The 19,346-nt window shown below is 43.8% G+C and overlaps 1 protein-coding gene across 1 annotated transcript in view; it reads right to left on the bottom strand.

Moving 5' to 3' along the window:
* The window catches only part of MYO7B (myosin VIIB), a 132,178-nt gene extending 113,187 nt beyond the window's left edge, over positions 1 to 18,991 (bottom strand). The window contains exons 1-3 of the mRNA XM_063442439.1: positions 18,930 to 18,991; positions 8,099 to 8,148; positions 6,280 to 6,372 (exon numbers count right to left, since the gene is read on the bottom strand). Coding sequence (XP_063298509.1) covers positions 6,280 to 6,325 — 46 coding nt within the window. The 5' untranslated portion in view covers positions 6,326 to 6,372; positions 8,099 to 8,148; positions 18,930 to 18,991. The remainder of the gene's footprint in view (positions 1 to 6,279; positions 6,373 to 8,098; positions 8,149 to 18,929) is intronic.
* Between the last annotated feature and the right edge of the window lie 355 nt (positions 18,992 to 19,346).

Below are 19,346 nucleotides of genomic sequence, written 5' to 3'. Positions count from 1 at the left end.
CAGAGGCGTGTCTACTATCCGGAGCCAGGGTATTTAAGCTTACTTCTCACTTCAGCTCATTGCCCTGTCGTGGTTCTAGCTTGTCTAGTCACTCAGTGCTCTGGTATTCTAGTTTGCTCTATTGGTTTTGACTCGGCTTGTTGTACTACCCTGCTTCTCTGTTATCCCTTGACCCGGCTTGTCTCTCGCTTATCTGTCTTCTCGTTCCCTCGACCTCGGCTTGTCTCTGACTATTCTCTATTACTCTCGGTACGTTAGTCCGGCCATTCTAAGGCCCGGTATACGTACCTTTCCACTCTTTGTACCCTGCGTGTTGGATCCCTGTCCCGATCCTGACATTACGACAGGGCCAATGGATCCTGCAGGTACAAACAGTCAGCTTGGTTCTTCGGATCCCAGGTTTGACGCCATGGAGCATAGGATGGATCAGATGGCTTTGGCACTACAGGCACTTTTGTCTCGTGCTAGTAATCCACCTGAGGAGACACGTACTCCTTCTATTTCTCCTGCAGTCTCAGGTCTAGAGGTAGCCACTGTAGGTGCTTCTTCCCGTATTACCCCACCAGTACGTTATGGCGGGTCACCGGAGAAGTGTCGTGGCTTTCTGAACCAGATTAGCATCCATTTCGAATTACAACCCCGCTCTTATCCTACAGATAGAGCGAAGGTTGGATTTGTTATTACTTTACTCATTGAGAAAGCTCTGAGATGGGCCAATCCTTTATGGGAGAATGATAATCCACTAGTCTATAATTATAATGCCTTTGTAGCTGCGTTTAGAAGAACTTTTGACCCTCCTGGTAGAAAGGTCAATGCAGCTAGATTACTGTTGCGCCTTAGACAGGACAATCGAACACTTGTGGATTATGCACTAGAGTTCAGGTCCTTGGCGGCAGAAGTTAAGTGGAACGAACAGGCTTATATAGATGTGTTTCTGAATGGGTTATCAGATGTAATTCTTGACGAGGTCGCTACTAGAGAACTCCCTGAAAATTTGGAGGATTTAATTTCTTTTATATCTCGTATTGATGAACGCCTAAGAGAGAGGCAGAACACTCGAGATAGGACCCGTAGACCCTCCTTTAAACTAGCGCCTACCTTTCAAAATTCTGAGTTCGAGGACTTACGTATTTCTGAACCTATGCAGATAGGCAGTACTCATCTCACAGAGAGGGAGAGACAGTACAGGAGAAGGGAGGGTTTATGTATGTATTGTGGAGTCAGAGGTCATTTACGCCTAAATTGTCCTAATCGTTCGGGAAACGCTCGCACCTAAGTTTCTCTAGAGGACAGGCCTTGGGTGTTTCTACTTTGTCCTCTATTCACAACTACAAAGAGCTCAGGCTTCTGTTACCCGTTTCTTTAAAGTGGGAAAAGGGAGTAGTTAAGACTATGGCACTAATCGATTCTGGAGCTGCTGAGAGCTTTATAGATCAGGGTTTTGCTGCCAAGCATGCTATTCCATCCCAGTTAAAAGAGACACCACTGGCTGTTGAGGCCATCGATGGTAGACCGTTACTTGAGCCTGTTATTTTCCATGAGACCATACCGATTAACTTAACTGTTGGCATCCTACATAGAGAGGACATATCCTTACTGCTCATTTCTTCTCCGTCTATTCCCATAGTCCTGGGGTACTCCTGGTTGAGGAGACATAACCCTATTATTAATTGGGAGTCAGGGGAGATAGTTTCGTGGGGACAGAATTGTCAAGAAAAATGCTTGCGGAAGGTCTCACCTCTCGGCTTAACCAACACATCGGCTAACTCTGACAATCCTACAGAGACACAAATTCCGCCTCAGTATCTAGATTTAAAGGCTGTATTTGACAAAAAGAAAGCCGATACCTTACCCCCACACAGGTCCTTTGATTGCAAAATTAACCTACTCCCTGGTACCATGCCGCCCAGAGGTCATGTATACCCGTTATCTACGAAAGAGAACTCAGTTCTAGAGGAGTATATTCACGAAAATTTAGACAAGGGATTCATTAGGAGGTCCTCCTCTCCTGCCGGGGCTGGATTTTTTTTTCTTAAAAAGAAGGATGGTTCTTTGAGACCTTGTATTGATTATCGAGGCCTAAATAAGATAACCATTAAAAATGCCTACCCGATTCCCTTGATCACCGAACTCTTCGATCGTTTGAAGGGCTCTACAATTTTCACCAAGTTAGACCTCAGAGGGGCATATAACTTGGTGAGAATCCAGCAGGGACATGAGTGGATGACGGCATTCAATACTCGATATGGCCACTATGAATATACTGTTATGCCTTTTGGGTTATGCAATGCACCAGCTGTATTCCAGGATCTGATAAATGAAGTTCTTAGGGAATTTCAGCAAGATTGCGTCATTGTATACCTAGATGATATACTCATTCATTCTAGTGAGATTGAGACTCATCACAAGCAAGTCAGGAGGGTTTTGCACAAGCTTCTCCAGCATGGCTTGTACTGCAAGTTGGAGAAATGTAGCTTTGATCAAACCCAGGTAACCTTTCTCGGCTATGTGATCTCTGGGGAGGGATTTAAGATGGATCCGGATAAGCTCCAATCCATTCTAGAGTGGCCTTTACCCAAAGGTCTTAAAGCCGTACAGAGATTTATTGTTTTTTCTAATTATTATAGGCGCTTTATTAAGGGCTATTCTTCCATTATCGCACCTATCACTAATATGACCAAACAGGGGGCTGATACTAAGAATTGGACTACTGAAGCTCTTCTTGCGTTCAAAACTCTCAAGGAGCTTTTCGCTTCCGCTCCAATTTTAGTTCACCCCGACACTTCCCTGCCTTTTTTACTTGAGGTAGACGCATCAGAGACTGGTTTAGGTGCTGTCCTATCTCAAAGGTTGGGTGTTGATAAACCATTACATCCATGTGGATTTTTCTCTAAAAAATTGTCCGGTACTGAGAGCAGATATGACATTGGTGACAGAGAATTACTAGCGGTTATCAAGGCTTTGAAAGAGTGGAGACATTTATTGGAAGGTACATTACATCCTGTTACCATTCTAACAGACCACAAAAATTTGTCTTATATCGGAGAGGCCAAGCGTTTGTCCTCCAGGCAGGCTCGTTGGTCGTTGTTTCTTACCCATTTCAATTACGTTCTGACTTACAGACCTGGCTCAAAGAATTCTAAAGCCGATGCGCTATCTCGCCAATATGAGCCTTCTGCTTCAGTTGAACCACTTTTGTCCTCCATTGTACCCAAATGCAATATTATTGCTAATACCAGTCTCAAAATTCATTCTCCGCTACTTGACCAGATCTTGAAGTCACAACATCTAGCTCCCGGAAACACTCCTGAGGGAAGAAACTTTGTTCCTCCTGAACTCCAACTGGAGCTCTTACAATGTTTTCACGAAAGTAAAGTAGCTGGTCATCCTGGTATTCGCAAGACATACTCTCTGATATCCAAGGATTTCTGGTGGCCTTCACTACGAAAAGATATTGAGGAGTTCGTCGCAGCTTGTGAGACTTGTGCCAAGACTAAACAACCTCATGCATCTCCATCTGGTCTGTTACACCCCTTGGACATTCCTGAGAAACCTTGGTCCTGTTTGTCCATAGACTTTATCGTTGATTTGCCTGCTTCCAAGAGACAGACTGTTATTCTCACGGTGGTGGATAGATTTACTAAGATGGCCCATTTCGTGCCATTACCTAAACTTCCGACTTCTCCTGAATTAGCGGAGATTTTTGCGAGAGAGGTTTTTCGCCTACATGGGATTCCTTCGGAGATTGTTTCTGATAGAGGTTCTCAATTTGTCTCACGTTTCTGGAGATCCTTTTGTTCTCAAATGGGTATCAAATTGAACTTCTCCTCTGCCTATCACCCTCAGTCTAACGGAGCTGCTGAACGTACCAATCAAAAGATCGAACAGTATCTACGTTGCTTTGTTTCCGAACACCAGGACGATTGGGTCGGTCTGATTCCTTGGGCGGAGTTCGCACACAATAACCTTGTTTGTGATTCAACTCGCTCTAGCCCTTTCTTCATGAACTATGGCTTTCATCCTTCAATTTTTCCTTCGGTTTCCTCTTCTCAGGGGATACCGTCGGTTGATGATCATGTCGCCAACCTGAAGAAATTATGGGATCAGACTCGACAAATTCTGTTACATAATTCCTCGTTGTTCAAGAAACACGCTGACAAGCATAGAAGAGCGGCTCCGGTCTTTGTTCCTGGGGATAGGGTGTGGCTGAGCACTAAGAATATTCGCCTAAAAGTTCCATCTATGAAATTTGCTCCTCGCTACATAGGTCCTTACAGGGTTCTCACTCGTATCAACCCGGTTGCGTATCGCCTTGCTCTGCCACCTGCCTTACGCATTCCTAACTCTTTTCATGTCTCCTTGTTGAAACCTCTCATTTGCAACAAATTCTCCTCTAAGGTTTCCTCACCTCGTCCTGTTCAGGTGGAGGGTCGGGAAGAGTACGAGGTCAGCTCCATCATTGATTCCAGAATTTCAAGGGGAAAATTGCAATATCTGGTCAACTGGAGGGGATATGGTCCTGAGGAGAGGAGTTGGGTACCTCAGGAGGACGTTCATGCTTCTCGCCTTCGCAGAGCATTTCACCTCCGCTTTCCATCTCGTCCCGGTTCCTTCCGCCCGGTGGGCGTATCTGAGAGGGGGGGTACTGTCAGGGTACCTGAGGCCTCTACCTCTAAAAGAGGTAGAGACTTAGTAGTTTATCCCTCCAAACGAGCTGTTTCCTTCGTTCCTCGCGGTTCATCCGGTCACTTAAACACCGACCGCGAGGAATCCACGTCCTTTTCTAGCGGGACGCTCAATACGTGACGTCATGACGCTATCACGAGCGACCTGTCACTCAAGTGTCCGATATCCAATCGGTACTTGTCAGAGGCGTGTCTACCATCCGGAGCCAGGGTATTTAAGCTTACTTCTCACTTCAGCTCATTGCCCTGTCGTGGTTCTAGCTTGTCTAGTCACTCAGTGCTCTGGTATTCTAGTTTGCTCTATTGGTTTTGACTCGGCTTGTTGTACTACCCTGCTTCTCTGTTATCCCTTGACCCGGCTTGTCTCTCGCTTATCTGTCTTCTCGTTCCCTCGACCTCGGCTTGTCTCTGACTATTCTCTATTACTCTCGGTACGTTAGTCCGGCCATTCTAAGGCCCGGTATACGTACCTTTCCACTCTTTGTACCCTGCGTGTTGGATCCCTGTCCCGATCCTGACACCCTGCCCATTCTTTTGGGCTGTTCTGCCTTTAAATTGCTTGTGCTGAAGGCAGGGCTACCTCAAGAGGTAGCAGGAGATGTTACGATGGCCACAAAGATCACAAGCAGTTAACTGGCATCCAAATCAACAATTGAATAAGCAGCCACAGGTTTCAGAGTGAATTTTCTTGCTCAGCAATACCCAGGAAATTGTTGGAAATCAAAGGAATTTCAAATTCTGGGCCAAAATTGCCAAGCTGTAAATATATTTGAGTTGGAGAAATGTTTTTCAGTTCAGACATTTTTGGAGCCTACCACCTCTGAACTCTATTTGATGATGAGAATATTATTTATTTCCTTATAAAATAATTTGTCAAATTTGTCAAAAGCAAATCCATTCGAGCTTGGATAGAAGTGATGTGCTGAATAAATTAAGCTAACAGTTTGATAGAACAGCCTACAGACTCATTGCTCAAATGGAATAATATGAGCTGTAGTGGTTATTGTGCTTAATTATTTGTTTTTAAACAAATGGCATTGCTGGTTGATATAAAAATTATTGGATGGACAATCTAAATGTACCTATAACTCAAAGAAACACCCCTTAACAGTTAACCCCTACTTGACAAAATTGTCAGTGGCTTTATCATATATATAGATTTGAATAACTGTTTGACCAAAAGGGGTTAAAGGTCAAGACAGATAAAGAAAGTACTTTTTCCGCTTCTGCTCATGATAAAAGTACTATATTCACCAGCGTCCATAGAGAGTGTTCATACCTTGCCTATGACATATGGGAGAAAACTGGAAGAAACAACATCACTTTTGTTTAACAGATTTGATAAATGGCAAGTATATGTAAATATCTAAATTAAACAGGAAAAACATAATCCAAACTACAAATGAGTATTGGTATGGGAAGTAGTGGGAATCCTATTGCATAATTATCTAATGTGGGGTAAGCCAAAGGTAGATTCACAGCCATTGTAGAGCTACACACAAAGCATCATGGGAGTTGTAATATTGAAAGGGCTAAGGATCTACCTTTAAGCACCCCCTAATCTACGGGGTTCACTACAATTAGTATCCCATACTGGCCTGATGATATGAGGCACTGTTGGCCTTTTGAATTGAGGCCATTGAAGAGGGTCGTCAGCCTTTTGAGTCGATGACTGCTGTATGAAGAGCTACATCAATATTACACAAAATCAAACCTTAATAACAATAGCTAGGAGTGTGGTGTCATTCACGGTATGCATTAGGTTTGTCAGATTCATCATGTTTCCTAAACACATATTCCTTCTTCATGCTGGTGGGCAGCACATAAAAAGTATTAACTTAAGCAATGTAGCTTTTTACAAAAACTACAAGGAGAGTCAATTTATTGATCATCTCAATTTGGGATTGATTAAATAATTAATTGATTTCTTGAAGAATGTGAATGTTAAATATTTTTATTTTCTGCATATCAACATCTAAGTATGAAAAAGTTTTAATTTTCCAAACAATTTTACAGCACATTGTTTTTACCTTAGAAGGTCTTATCTCCTGCACTGTTAATTGAATTGTAGTCACCTGCAGAAGGCTGCTGTATGTTAGCAAACAATAAACAGAGTAAGAGATAATAACTTCTAAATTAAACACACTGTGCAGTAAGGGACTTTTAGGAATAATATTTATTTTTCAGGATGTGTGTATGTAGGCTCAGTGAGTCAAAATGGCTAGAACTGTATAAACAAAGTGATATAACTCCTAAATTACAGAGAATTGAGCAGTGAGACTGCCGGGGCATTAACTATACATCAAAACAACTTTTTTATTATTATTATTATTTTTATTTTTTTATTATTAAGCTAAAGGTGTCTAGGTACACTCTAATGAGTACACTACCGTGGACCAATAGAAGCCCTTTTAGCCCTCAATACTATACGATAGAAAAAGTAAAAACAGAAAGTGGTTTATTCACATAAATAATAAAACTTAAGTTTTAATAAATACTATAAAAACATATTCAAACCATTCGGGCTCCCAGAGTACAGTCAGCTCTATTGTATGGAAAAAAAGCTGACATATCTCTAAATTGCAATATGCTGCAGAACAATAGGCATAGTGTCATCTCCATACCCTGCAGCAATTCAATATAGACAGTCAAAGTATTTAAAGAATCAAGTACAGTGCCCGTCTCTGAATCTAATAACTAAATCTTAGTATGTATATGTGCATTACCATATGTATGTACATAGGAAACATGCAAATAAGTAGTCTGAAATATAAATAAAACGTGGTCTTTTTTGATATTGGAAAACTCAGAGTAAAGCCCAGAAGATATCGCCCTGGGCACCATTAAGTCTACTATACACACAATTGTGAGTCTACATGCAGTACCAAATTCTTTCCATCTTTACTGCTTACACAAATGAGCCCTGCTTCCTTACCACAAGATCACCAAGAATGTGTTCCCATCCACACCAAGAAACACGAGGGAGCTTTATTATCATGAGTAGTGTGGTGAGGTCCCTCACCAACATTTGCTACTGCAATATTTGCTATGTCCCTGATAGCACTTCCTTAGCATTAGGTTTTAAATCATGTGTAACATATAAAGATTTACATTTACGTCCCTCTCGTGTATTTCATATAGAGATATATTCACTAAACAAAACTGCTATGAAATGAAATCCGCAACTGTATTGCAAAATGCAAAAATAACCAATTTCCAAGTCATTTTAGTGGAGTATGAGAATTTTTACAAAACAGGACTTTTGCCTAAATTGTGCAATTCGGTTTAATTTGCCACAATTCAGTATTTATTGAATAAGCCCCACATAGTTGTATATTGACATTCATGAATGATAGTTGCACTATATTCAAATAAGCAAATGAAGTGACAATGTTACAGAGTTCCGGACCTACCTGTCGTAGAATAACCATCTCTTATCTGGGTGTTGCGTTGGTCCAATGGCCTAGAGGAAGGAAGTTAACAAAGCAGTTTGTGATGTCATTCTTATCTCTGGTACGATATTTTATATTGTATTTATTTCTAATAGGCTGGACAAATTATCAAAAAGCTGGAGAATAAATAGGACATCGCCTGTTAACAACTTCGGACCAATGAATCCTAAGTAGAAGTCACTTTTTTTTTTTTTTTTAAATCCAATTTATGTACCACAATGATTACAGCTCAAAATGTGGACTGTTTAATCCAGTGCTTTTAAATATACTTGAACCTCGACAGTGCATAAAAGAAAATGAACCATTAAAATGTACCTGTCATTCCCAAAATGCTTATTTCCCTGAAGAAGCAATTAAGTGTAAACCAAGATCCACAGGATAACTTAATCAAATTATTCGACCCTATAGTGCTCAGGGTGTAGTAGGGCGCTAAATATTAATCAGTTGAGTTTTAAAAATGCTGGACTTGTACTAAACTGTTCACACACTATTCATCAAAGATACCATCACAATAGACACACATGTTAAAAGCGGAAATTAATCTATACGTTTACCAGTGATGGGTAGAGATGGAGTTTTATTGTCTATAGAAAGCCTCTATACTATATTTGCATTCCAGATATATTTGTACCAAAAAAAACTGTATTCTTTTTTTTAATTTAAAGGTGTATAGTTACCATTATCTTTAACAAAATTGATCTTTAATCCTTGCAGTTAATCCAGCATAACAGGATGATATGCATATTTCTGTGGTATGTGAAGAGTTAGAGAGCAATTTCCTTTGCTAATAGTTAAACCTACTTATATATACTGTTCAGGACATGTCCTTGAAATATCTATCTGGCCCTGTCATTAAAGGAACATTGCAGCGTTATATACAGACATATATTCCTAACGCTATAGTTTCCTGCTACGTATCTAGATGTCGTCCCTCTTGTGAGGGTTTGAAAGGTGAGATTTACTTACTTTTCAGTGGCAGGCCTTGCTGTACTGCTCTCCAGATTGCTGTTCTGCCTCGTTGGCTGAGATTATTAAGATTGATGATCAAATCGATCAAATGCTTCTCAAGAAACAGCATTAGATCTCTAACTGAGTTTGACCTGCTAGGAGTTTCTATTAACTCTCCTGAGCGAAACCATGCTGTGCAGGGCTCACTCATTGGCTGAAAGCTGATTGGTCAAACAGTTTCACTACATGCATTGGAGATTGCCAGGGAACTCCTGGAACCATAACTACTACAGCATGCTGTAGTGGTTATGGTGCTTTGGGTGTTTCTTTCATACAATTCTCCTTATAACAACTAGGGGTTTAAATATGTCTATACTACGGAGGAAAGTTATCAACGTGAAAGAGGCTGCATTATTCACTAAAATGTGAGTTACTGAATTCAAAATTATTTTCAGAAATTTAGACCAAAAACAAACAAACTGAAAACATAGAGGACTTGAGATTTTCCCCCAACTGAGCTTAGGTCTAAAATTCAAAGCTGACATTGAATTTACTGTATCATTGCCGAAGTTTGTCAACCAAGACAGTTATCCAATCAAGCACTATATTTATTTAAAAAAAAGTAACTAACTGCTTTCTATTTCCCGAGTCCCAGTGATACATGTGGCACCTAGGGATCTAGTTCTGCCTAAAAGAAGAAACAAAAGAAAACTGACACTTTTAATTTTTCTAGCAGTTGCTATACAAAAACAACAAAAAAACACTTTATGGGGGGGCGTGGTCTGACCGTCGATGAGACTAGACGTGTCTCACTAGAGCTCCCGGCGAAACGCGCCCAAAATAGCCAAAATCAGCGACTTTACCAGACTATTGGTTACCCCACGATACCTGTGGACATGGAGAAGAGGCCCCCCCAAAAAAGACAGCAAAGACGGGGCACGGAATCGGGCGGATCAGTCCTAGACCTCATGTCGGCACAAAAACAGAGCCGGCCGGGGCCCCAAGATGGCGCCGGAGCGACCCCTCAGGCATCACCTCGTGCGGACAGGGAGGCCTCCCCCGACGACCGGGACACTATACTGGCTACACTGGCCGAAGTAAAAACGTTCCTGGCAGGCGAAATAGCCAAATCCACAGCGGTCCTCCAGGCAGAGATCGGGGCCCTGGGAGAGCGTACCGCGAAACTGGAAGATCGCATGGAGGCCTCGACTCGGGCCCACAACGCAGTTGTCGACAGGCTCAATGGCATGGCGACCCAACTGGTGGCGATGGACCTTGCCTTTGAGGATCTAGCCAACCGGTCCAGGAGAAATAATGTCCGCCTGCGGGGCCTACCTGAGAGCGCTGGTGAGGATTTACAGGGGCTCCTGTTCACCGTCTTGAAACCGCTCCTTCCACAATTGCCAGACGATCAGTGGCACATGGAGAGGGCTCACAGGGCCTTTAGGGGCCAGAGGAACGACGCCAACTCCCCGAGGGATGTAGTCGTCCGCTTCCTGTACTACCACACCAAGGAGGCGTTGATGAAAAAGAGCCGAGAGGGGCCCATTAGATATGCCGGTAACGAGATTACCCTCTTTCAAGATCTAGCTCCCTCCACGCTGCAACGGAGAAGAGATTGGCGGCCCATCACCGAGGCCTTACGGGCAGCCGGCATCAGGTATGCATGGGGGTTCCCCTTCAAGCTGATGGTGTTCCGGGGAGATCGAGTGCACGTACTCGCACCGGGAGGGGACCCCCGCCGCATGCTCAACGGCCTGGGCATACATCCGCCTGCTGACCTACCCGATTTGGCGATATACCCGGAGGATCTCCCTCGTTTGGAGCCGGAGTGGAAGGAGGCAGGATCGCGAGGTCGCAGTTGAAGGTAGCCTGCATCGTTTTTTCCCTTCTAGCTGGTTTCCCTGGTCTCCCAGGCCTATGCTAGCCAGTGCCTTGCGGAAGGCTGGAGGTTTTTTCGTTATGTTTAATTGGGGTGGGGTACGGGATGGAGCCCAAAGTTGTGGGTTTGTTTTTCTATTTTAAGGCCTGGACCCCCCCCCCCCCCCCCTGTGGACGCTGCCCAGCTATGTCCTTTGGGCCTACGGACTTGCCTACCTCGAGTTGCAGGAGTGTTGCGGACTGCCCTTCTCCTCCTTTGTCACCGGGCTGTATTTTTTCTTTTTTGCCCGTTAGGGTCTGGGAGGGCTTGCCGTTGGTTTGGGAGGGGTTTCGGGCTAGGCTGCTTATACCTATAGTCCTTTCCTGCAACACGGGGTGTTACTTACCTAGGGAAGAATCTTCCAACGAGAGAGGATCGGACTGGACTTCTCTGGGTTGGTGTTTGCTTGTTGGTCCTTTTCCCCTGCTCCTGTTACCTAATAATGCTCTCTTGACCTCTCTGCTTGCTCCCCCCGGGGGGCGCCATTTTCCTGGTTGGGGCTGTAGGGGCTTCGGTCCTCTCCCCGTCTATCAGGGCCTGGTCTCCGGCCTGGTCCTTTTTTCCTCTGCTGAGGCCCTGCGCCCCCGGGGGGGAGTGGAAGGGGTCGGGGTTCAGTGGGAGATGGTGGCTGCACCCTTGCTGAGTCTGAGGTGTGACGGCTATGCATTTAGCGAAATTGTTTAAAATTTAAAATGTTAATTTGTATTTGTTAAAATGGTATGGTAAACGCCAGAGCGGAGAGAATACAGAGCGGAACACTTCGATAGCCTAAGGTGCCCGGTTTACCAGGCTCTGTATTGCTCACCGTTACCTAAATCTTAAAAAAAAAAAAAAAAAAAAAAATAAGTTAAAATTTAAAAAACAGAAAAAGGGGGGAAAAAAAAAAAAAAAAAAAAATGATGAAAAATTGATAACAAAATATGTAAAATGTATACCTGTTTAGGGCGGAATTGTTTGACGAAACTAGAGCAAAGATGACGAGGGGCACAGCAGTTTGATAGCCCGGTCTGTACGACTAGTCTAGTTACACTTTGCTTCTCCATTTAAACACCGGAGCATGGGGGACAGGGACCGGGTCAGTATTTAGAACCTGAAGTAAACTGTTAGCTTAGTGCTATATTGCTTATCCCCATAATATTAAAAACAAAACGACAAAAAAAAATAAAAAATAAAAAACAACAATAAATAAAAATTTATAATTGTATATATGTTAAATGTTCAATTCATACGGTAAAATTAGAGCAGAGGGGACGGAATGCTAAGTAGTCTCAATAGCGTGATGTATACCACTCGCCAAGTTACATTGCACTTTCTGTCACTACCTGTGTATACGCTTATGGTAAAACTGTGGGATGCAGCTGGGGCACAGAAGACATGGAGCTATGTAGGTTGATTGCCTGCTACGTGCTCTTGGCCTAGCTGCATTTTACTGCACTACAGAAAATATAAAAATAACGAAAAATAGCAAAATAATTAAAAACCAACAATGAATGTATATATGTTCAGGGTAAAATTGTAAGATGACGTGGGGGCAAGGGGGACAAAGAGCACCCTTTGCCCTTCCTCAGATATGGAACATCTCCAAGCTTGTGTATCTCTACTAACCTACGTTTTCTTGCGTGTTATACATGTTTAAAAATTGATTATCGCTACATATAGTTGTTTGAGGGCCTGATGCATGCTGGTAGCCGAGTCGCATTTATCCTATCGAAATCCAAAACAAACAGGGGGAGAGAATATGATCAGCCAATGTGTAAAAACCTAATGTAGATACTGTAAACGCGACATGTGTTGGAATGGTAGTGGTGGCTTAACCGGAGGCAGGGTGCAGCGGCCCCTCATTAGCTGAGGGGTATTTTCAGGGGTGAGAGATTAACTGGCGGTTGGGGACAGTTCAGTAAAGGGGTTACCGTAATTTATGCTCATCGGGTGGGATCCGGGATGGTAGGGGGCGGGATACCACTATGCTGGTAAGGTCTCTATAGCATGTTTAGGGCGCGGGTAGGCGGGGCTTTAGGGATCCTCAGTGTCCTCCACGCGTTGATCGTGCAGGGAACGAGGGCCCTCGCTACCCAAAATGTTCTGGCGAGTTGTAAGACCAGAATCTTCACCGCATCGGACTTTGTCCGGATGCCTTTCTTCTTTCTTTCTCTTTTCTTTTCCCATCCTGACCCTTCCCACCCTTTTTCGCTCCTGGGGGGGGGCGGACGAGTGGACCGTCCCGACGCGGATCCCGACTGCTAGGGAGATCCTCCCTAATACAAACAGTGGCAGCAGAGCGTTAGCGGTGAGTAATCTATCACAAGATGGCGATTAAGATTACCACTCTAAATGTTAAGGGTCTGAACGCTCCCAAAAAAAGACGTCTAATGTTTAGGGCCCTAAAAAGGATGAACTCCGACGTTGTATACCTGCAGGAAACTCACCTACCTAAACAGGCTACTTTTCAATTACGAGACCATGTCTACACGGGCTCCTTTGAAGCCAGGTCGCATCGCAAACGGAACGGTGTCGCTATAGTTATCAAACGCTCTTGCCCCTTCCAGCTGTCTGCCCAGGATGCGGATCCGGAGGGACGATACATTATAGTTACCGGGACTCTCCACTCACACGTTGTACACCTGATCAACATTTACGCCCCGAATCAGCCTGATGCTGGGTTTTGGTCTACACTGCGTGATAAGGTTGCCGCATTGCCACACGGCATGGTCCTTATGGGGGGAGATTTTAATGCTACACCCTGTCCGGCGATGGATAGGAGCTCCAGGGCTGGAGGACCGAGATCGCAGGGACGCGGGGGACAGGACCGCCAGCTTAAGACCTTTATTGCGGAAACAGGACTAGTGGATGCTTGGAGGGCGCAACACCCTATGGACAGAGATTATACTTTTTACTCTGCTCCCCATGGCACCTATTCTAGAATAGACCTATTTTTAATAAATGCAGCTAGCCTTTCCAGGCTCTCGAGCTCAGAGGTGGGAAGTATATCCTGGTCTGACCACGCTGACGCATCTATAGTCTTAGGTAATCTTTGCACGGCGAGCCCATGGTCCTGGAGACTGAATTCATCGCTGCTGAGAGATGAGTCGATTCTAGACAGCATTCGGAAGGCTATTACGGATTACTTTCAGGTCAACACCACACCTGACGTAAGCAACAGCACGATTTGGGCTGCACACAAGGCGGTCATAAGAGGGGAATTGATTAAACTGGCCTCAAGAAAGAAACGACAAAAACACCTCCATCTGGAAACTCTGCTTAAACGGCTGAGGAACCTTGAGCAGCAACACCAGGCTACCCCGGACGCTGAAATACACGGTAGACTGGAGACAGTCAGACGGGACATACGCACACTTCTGCTAGATGACACGGCTAAGGCCATGACATGGTCCAGACGGACCTATTTCGATAAAGCCAATAAAATGGATACGCTATTGGCCAGGACGCTTAGGCCCAGGCAACAACGGCCCCACATCACGGCCATCAGACACCCAGACGGCACGACGAAAACAAAACCGACAGACATCGCAAAGGTATTTGAAGAATATTATAAACAATTGTATAATCACTCCCCGAACGGTCACTTGATGGGAGGCCAAGAGGACCGAAGCATAAAACGATTTCTCGAGGGACTAGACTTGCCCAAATTGTCAGGGGACGCTGCCGAGAACCTGGCGGCGGAGATCAGTGCTGAGGAGGTAGACAAGGCCATATCGAGCCTTAAAGGGAACAAGGCACCTGGCCCTGATGGATATGATGGCTCATACTACAAGGCCTTTAGGGAGGAGCTAGCACCTCACCTGGCCACGCTGTTTAATTCCTTAAGACAGGGAGGAAGACTGGGCCCTGACATGTCATTGGCTACGATCATATTACTACCCAAACCGGATAAGGATGCACACCTACCTGAAAACTACAGGCCTATATCATTGATTAACCATGATGTGAAGATCTTGGCCAAAATACAGGCTGACAGGCTGAACCCACTTCTGACTACTCTTATACATGCCGATCAGGTGGGGTTCATACAAGGCCGACAATTGTTCGAAAATACAAGGCGAACGGTTGATCTGATCTGGAAACAGGTGGCGACGAATACGCCCTCCCTGGTAATATCTATCGATGCCGAGAAGGCCTTCGACAGGGTCAAATGGAATTTCTTATTCGCTGTATTGTCACACCTGGGATTTCCGGAAGAGTTCGTGCACATCACGAGGGCAATGTACCATGATGTAAGGGCTCAGATACAGATCTCAGGGGCCCCGCTTACTCCTTTCCACCTACATAATGGAACCAGGCAGGGGTGCCCTCTCTCTCCCCTCCTCTTTGTGCTGGCCCTCGAGCCTCTTCTACAGGCGATTCGCAGGCATCCGAACATCCATGGAGTAGAAGTCGGAGGGGTAGAATTCACCGTATCTGCCTACGCAGATGATGTTCTCCTCACCGTTACGAACCCGCTCGAGTCGATGGCCGCATTACAGAGAGTTATAGGAGAATACGGGGACCTATCTGGATACAAAGCAAACATTCCAAAATCCAGCGCGATGCCAATCGGCATGACAGCTGAAGATGTGGCTCAGATACAGACCGCTTACCACATGCGAATGGAACCACACTCCCTCAAATACCTGGGAGTTCATTTGACGGCAGACCCGAACCGACTGTACTCTAGTAATTATGAACCCATGCTACGGGCTTTAATGAATGACATGGACAAATGGACCGATAAATCTATCTCTTGGCTGGGTCGTATTCACTCCGCCAAGATGAACATCCTCCCTCGTATTCTATTCCTGTTTCAAGCCCTCCCCGTCCGCGTCACGAAATCTCAATTACAACCGCTACAAAGGGCGATATGTAACTTCGTATGGCGGAATAAGCGGCATAGAATAGCCAGACAAGTTTTGTATAGGCGTAAAGATAGAGGGGGATTGGGGCTTCCGAACCTGTACTATTACTATTTGGCGGCCCAGCTGTCCCAGGTGATTATGTGGCATTCCCCTGTGGGTGACAGGAGATGGGTGGAACTAGAATCTTTGATGGTCGGTCTTGATGTTCCCCAATTCACTATGTGGGTCCCGAGAGAACATAGGCCCATGGTCAGGGTAACCTGCCCGGCCATCCTTAATTCTCTACGATTATGGGATGTGAACAGCACCAAATTCGGACTCACCTCATCCCCCTCCCCCATGACTCCGCTACTTAGGAATCGAGCATTTCCACCTGGTATGGCCCCGAGGAATTTTCGTAATATAGAAAAAACCGGGGTTCAACGGTATTACCAACTCTATCGAGGGGGGACCGTGATCCCTTTCCAAGACCTCCAACAAATCACCCACCTGACTCCCACAGATTATTTTCGATACCTCCAGGTGAGGGACTTTGCTAGGAAACCAGATATTATAGCCGCGGCCAAGGGGCAGTTTACCTTCTACGAGAAACTTTGTAGAGATGCATCTGCCCCCAAGGGGATGATCACCCTCATATACGCTCACCTTAGTACAGAAACTAGAGAATGGGGTAGACTGGCGTACATTGACAAATGGGAACAGGACTTAGGGGAAGTACTCGAAGGTATCGAATGGCAGGAAATCTGGGAAGCCACCAAGAGCGCCTCCATATGCGTCACACAACAAGAACAGGCATGGAAAACCATGCTCAGATGGTATACTACCCCGGTCATTTTACACAAAATGCACAAACTAGACTCCGACGATTGTTGGAGGAGCTGCGGTTTCCAGGGTACGTATCTCCATATGTGGTGGGAATGCCCGGCGCTCCAGGGTTTCTGGAAGGCTGTTGAAAACCTAATGAGACAGACATTTGGCAGACCCCTCCCCCTAGACCCGTGGATCTATCTTTTAAATAGAACTATAGAGGGATGGTCCAGGAAAGAACAGAGATTGGTGAGAACAATCACCTTAAGTGCGCGTAGAACTATAGCAGCGGCTTGGTTAACACCTGGAGGACCGGAGTTCGGGGGGGTGATCTCTAGAATAAGGGACAGCAGGATTATGGAGGATCTTACTGCTAGGATGCGAGGGACTGTGGCGGCCTTCCAAAAAGTTTGGGAACCGTGGGACACTAGCGCCCCGGGCACTGGGGATACTTAATGGGATGGGACCACGCACACTACTTCGGGGGGTCCCTAGCTCGTCAGCCCCCCCTCCCCCCCCCCCCCTCTTTATTCCTTACTCCTTGTTACTATTTCTTTCTTCTCTCTTCTTCTCTTCTTTTTATACTTCCATAAAACCCTTAATATGATAGGGGTTTTCTCTTCTATTATTCTTTCATTTGTGTTGTCTCAGTTCAATTGGAAGTGGTTCCTTCCTAGCACAGACATGGGACATGTTGGAGAGACGGGGATCCCTGGGGCTCATCCTACTTTGGGTGGCCTCTGGGCTATTGATTAAGGTACAAGACCTGTCTAGTAGTACAATATACTTGCAGAGAGGCGGATAGCCTGGAATGCCGGAGGTGGATTATCTGTAGAACTGGTATTTGGTACGATAAGAGCTCTGGTAGGGGTTATCTAACATTGTAAACTATTGCACAGGATTTGTCTTACCGCTATTTCTCGCTATGCCTCTCCTGTGTAACAGTAAGGAACTTAATTGATGTTACACACAAAAAAAAACAAAATCCCTCGATAGGGGGCAGGTATTACAGACTGCATACAGTGAATTGTTGTGAGTGCCAAAGGTGTTATGTATTTGTCTTTGATTATATGTTCCTGTATAATTTGGCTTCTGCGCAAGCCTACATGTCGTATTGCTTCTGCCTTTCCTGTCGAGAGCAAAAATAAAGAATTAAAAAAAAAAAAAAAAAAAAAAAAAAAACACTTTATGTTTTAACATGTGTCGTATGTGTGACCCAATGCAAGTGTTCTCACAAGTGAAAAGCCATTGACAATTTGTGAAAATGTACTCACGTAACTGTTTTGTGCAAAAATAAAACCATAAATGGTAAAAAAAAAAAAAACACGAAAATTCACACAAGGGGAAAACAGACGCTTCCATCCTCCCCTAGCTGCAAGATAGTTTAGCATTTCTTTATAAACAAAAAGTAATTTTCCGCATTGAAAAATGAAAAATTCCCATTTGCGTGGCTATTACCTATCAGAGTAATTCAACTCAGAATTTTCACAAATTATATTAAAAAAAACTGAGGCAAAAATTCTCCCACTCATTAAATGTCAAAACTTGTCTATTTTTACCTCAGTTTTGTCATTTTTATTAAATTTGCATTTAGTGAATAAAGCTGTATAATAACAAAAAACTCAGGGTTATTTACAAAACTGAGAATTACCCGGATTTCTAAGTGAATTCAAAGTGAATTTGAAATTTAAGGACAAAACAGCCAAACTAAAAACAAAACTGACTTTTTAAATTTGTTACATTTTTTACAATTTTCACTTTAGTGAATCTTACAACAAAGTTTCATGTCAGATCTTTATTTGTATGTTTACTGCAAAAAAAAAATTATATATGTTTTATTCAGGATATTTCCATCTTACGCGTTTTATTTCTACCTGTTGCGTTGTTTTTATTTTAATTTTTTTGGGCAGTTGTGTTTTCAGTTTGGCTACTTTGACGTAAAATTTTAAAATCTCTTTTAAATGGCAACAATTCACAATTTAGCAAATAGCCGTGCTGGATTTTTGTTTTTTGTTATCCAGGAATTGCGGAGAATTGCCAAATGAATTACATTTTTGTTAGGCCTAAAAAAAAAACAACCAAAAACAAGCTGTATGAATAACTGATAATTTTGTCTATTTCATTTTTATTGAATATTTTATCTTAGATAATTGTGACCGTAATAGTCACAGCTACAACTTTATCTAAAACCTTTAATCTTTCCCACAGATTAATTCCAAAATATATATTAGGTGTTAAAAATAAAAAAGGGATTTTTAAAGCCTACCTGTGTACTGCTTAGAAGAGGATCCCGTAATGAATAAGTATGTCAGCTTCCATTTATGGCTGGACTTTGCTCAGCATTCAACAGGGCTAATTCCTTTTTCACATGTAATTCATGTAATCATAAACCGAGCTCCCAGCCAATCCCATAATAAATGTGTTGACATTTAAGCCAACTCAATCCAAGCTTTTCTACTGCTTTTGCATGTTGTTGGTTTTTTAGATAACATTGAGACAGGGATACGTTTCATCACACTCTCCAGCTGCTCTGTACAACCATTTCTATCATGGTTAGCCGGATGTTGGCTAGCTGCATACCCAGATGGTGTACAGCAATAAGGCCTGAAGATGGAAGTCAACAGTTATGATTCATTTTAGCTGTACAAGTACTTGTACGGTGTGTCCTCTCTTATTTGCACAT

This window comes from Pelobates fuscus, chromosome 2 (genome assembly GCF_036172605.1).
Source record: "Pelobates fuscus isolate aPelFus1 chromosome 2, aPelFus1.pri, whole genome shotgun sequence".
In the NCBI taxonomy this organism is placed as follows: domain Eukaryota; kingdom Metazoa; phylum Chordata; class Amphibia; order Anura; family Pelobatidae; genus Pelobates; species Pelobates fuscus.
Note: the sequence above shows the minus strand (reverse complement) of the source record. Positions and strands in the feature narration are given on the sequence as shown.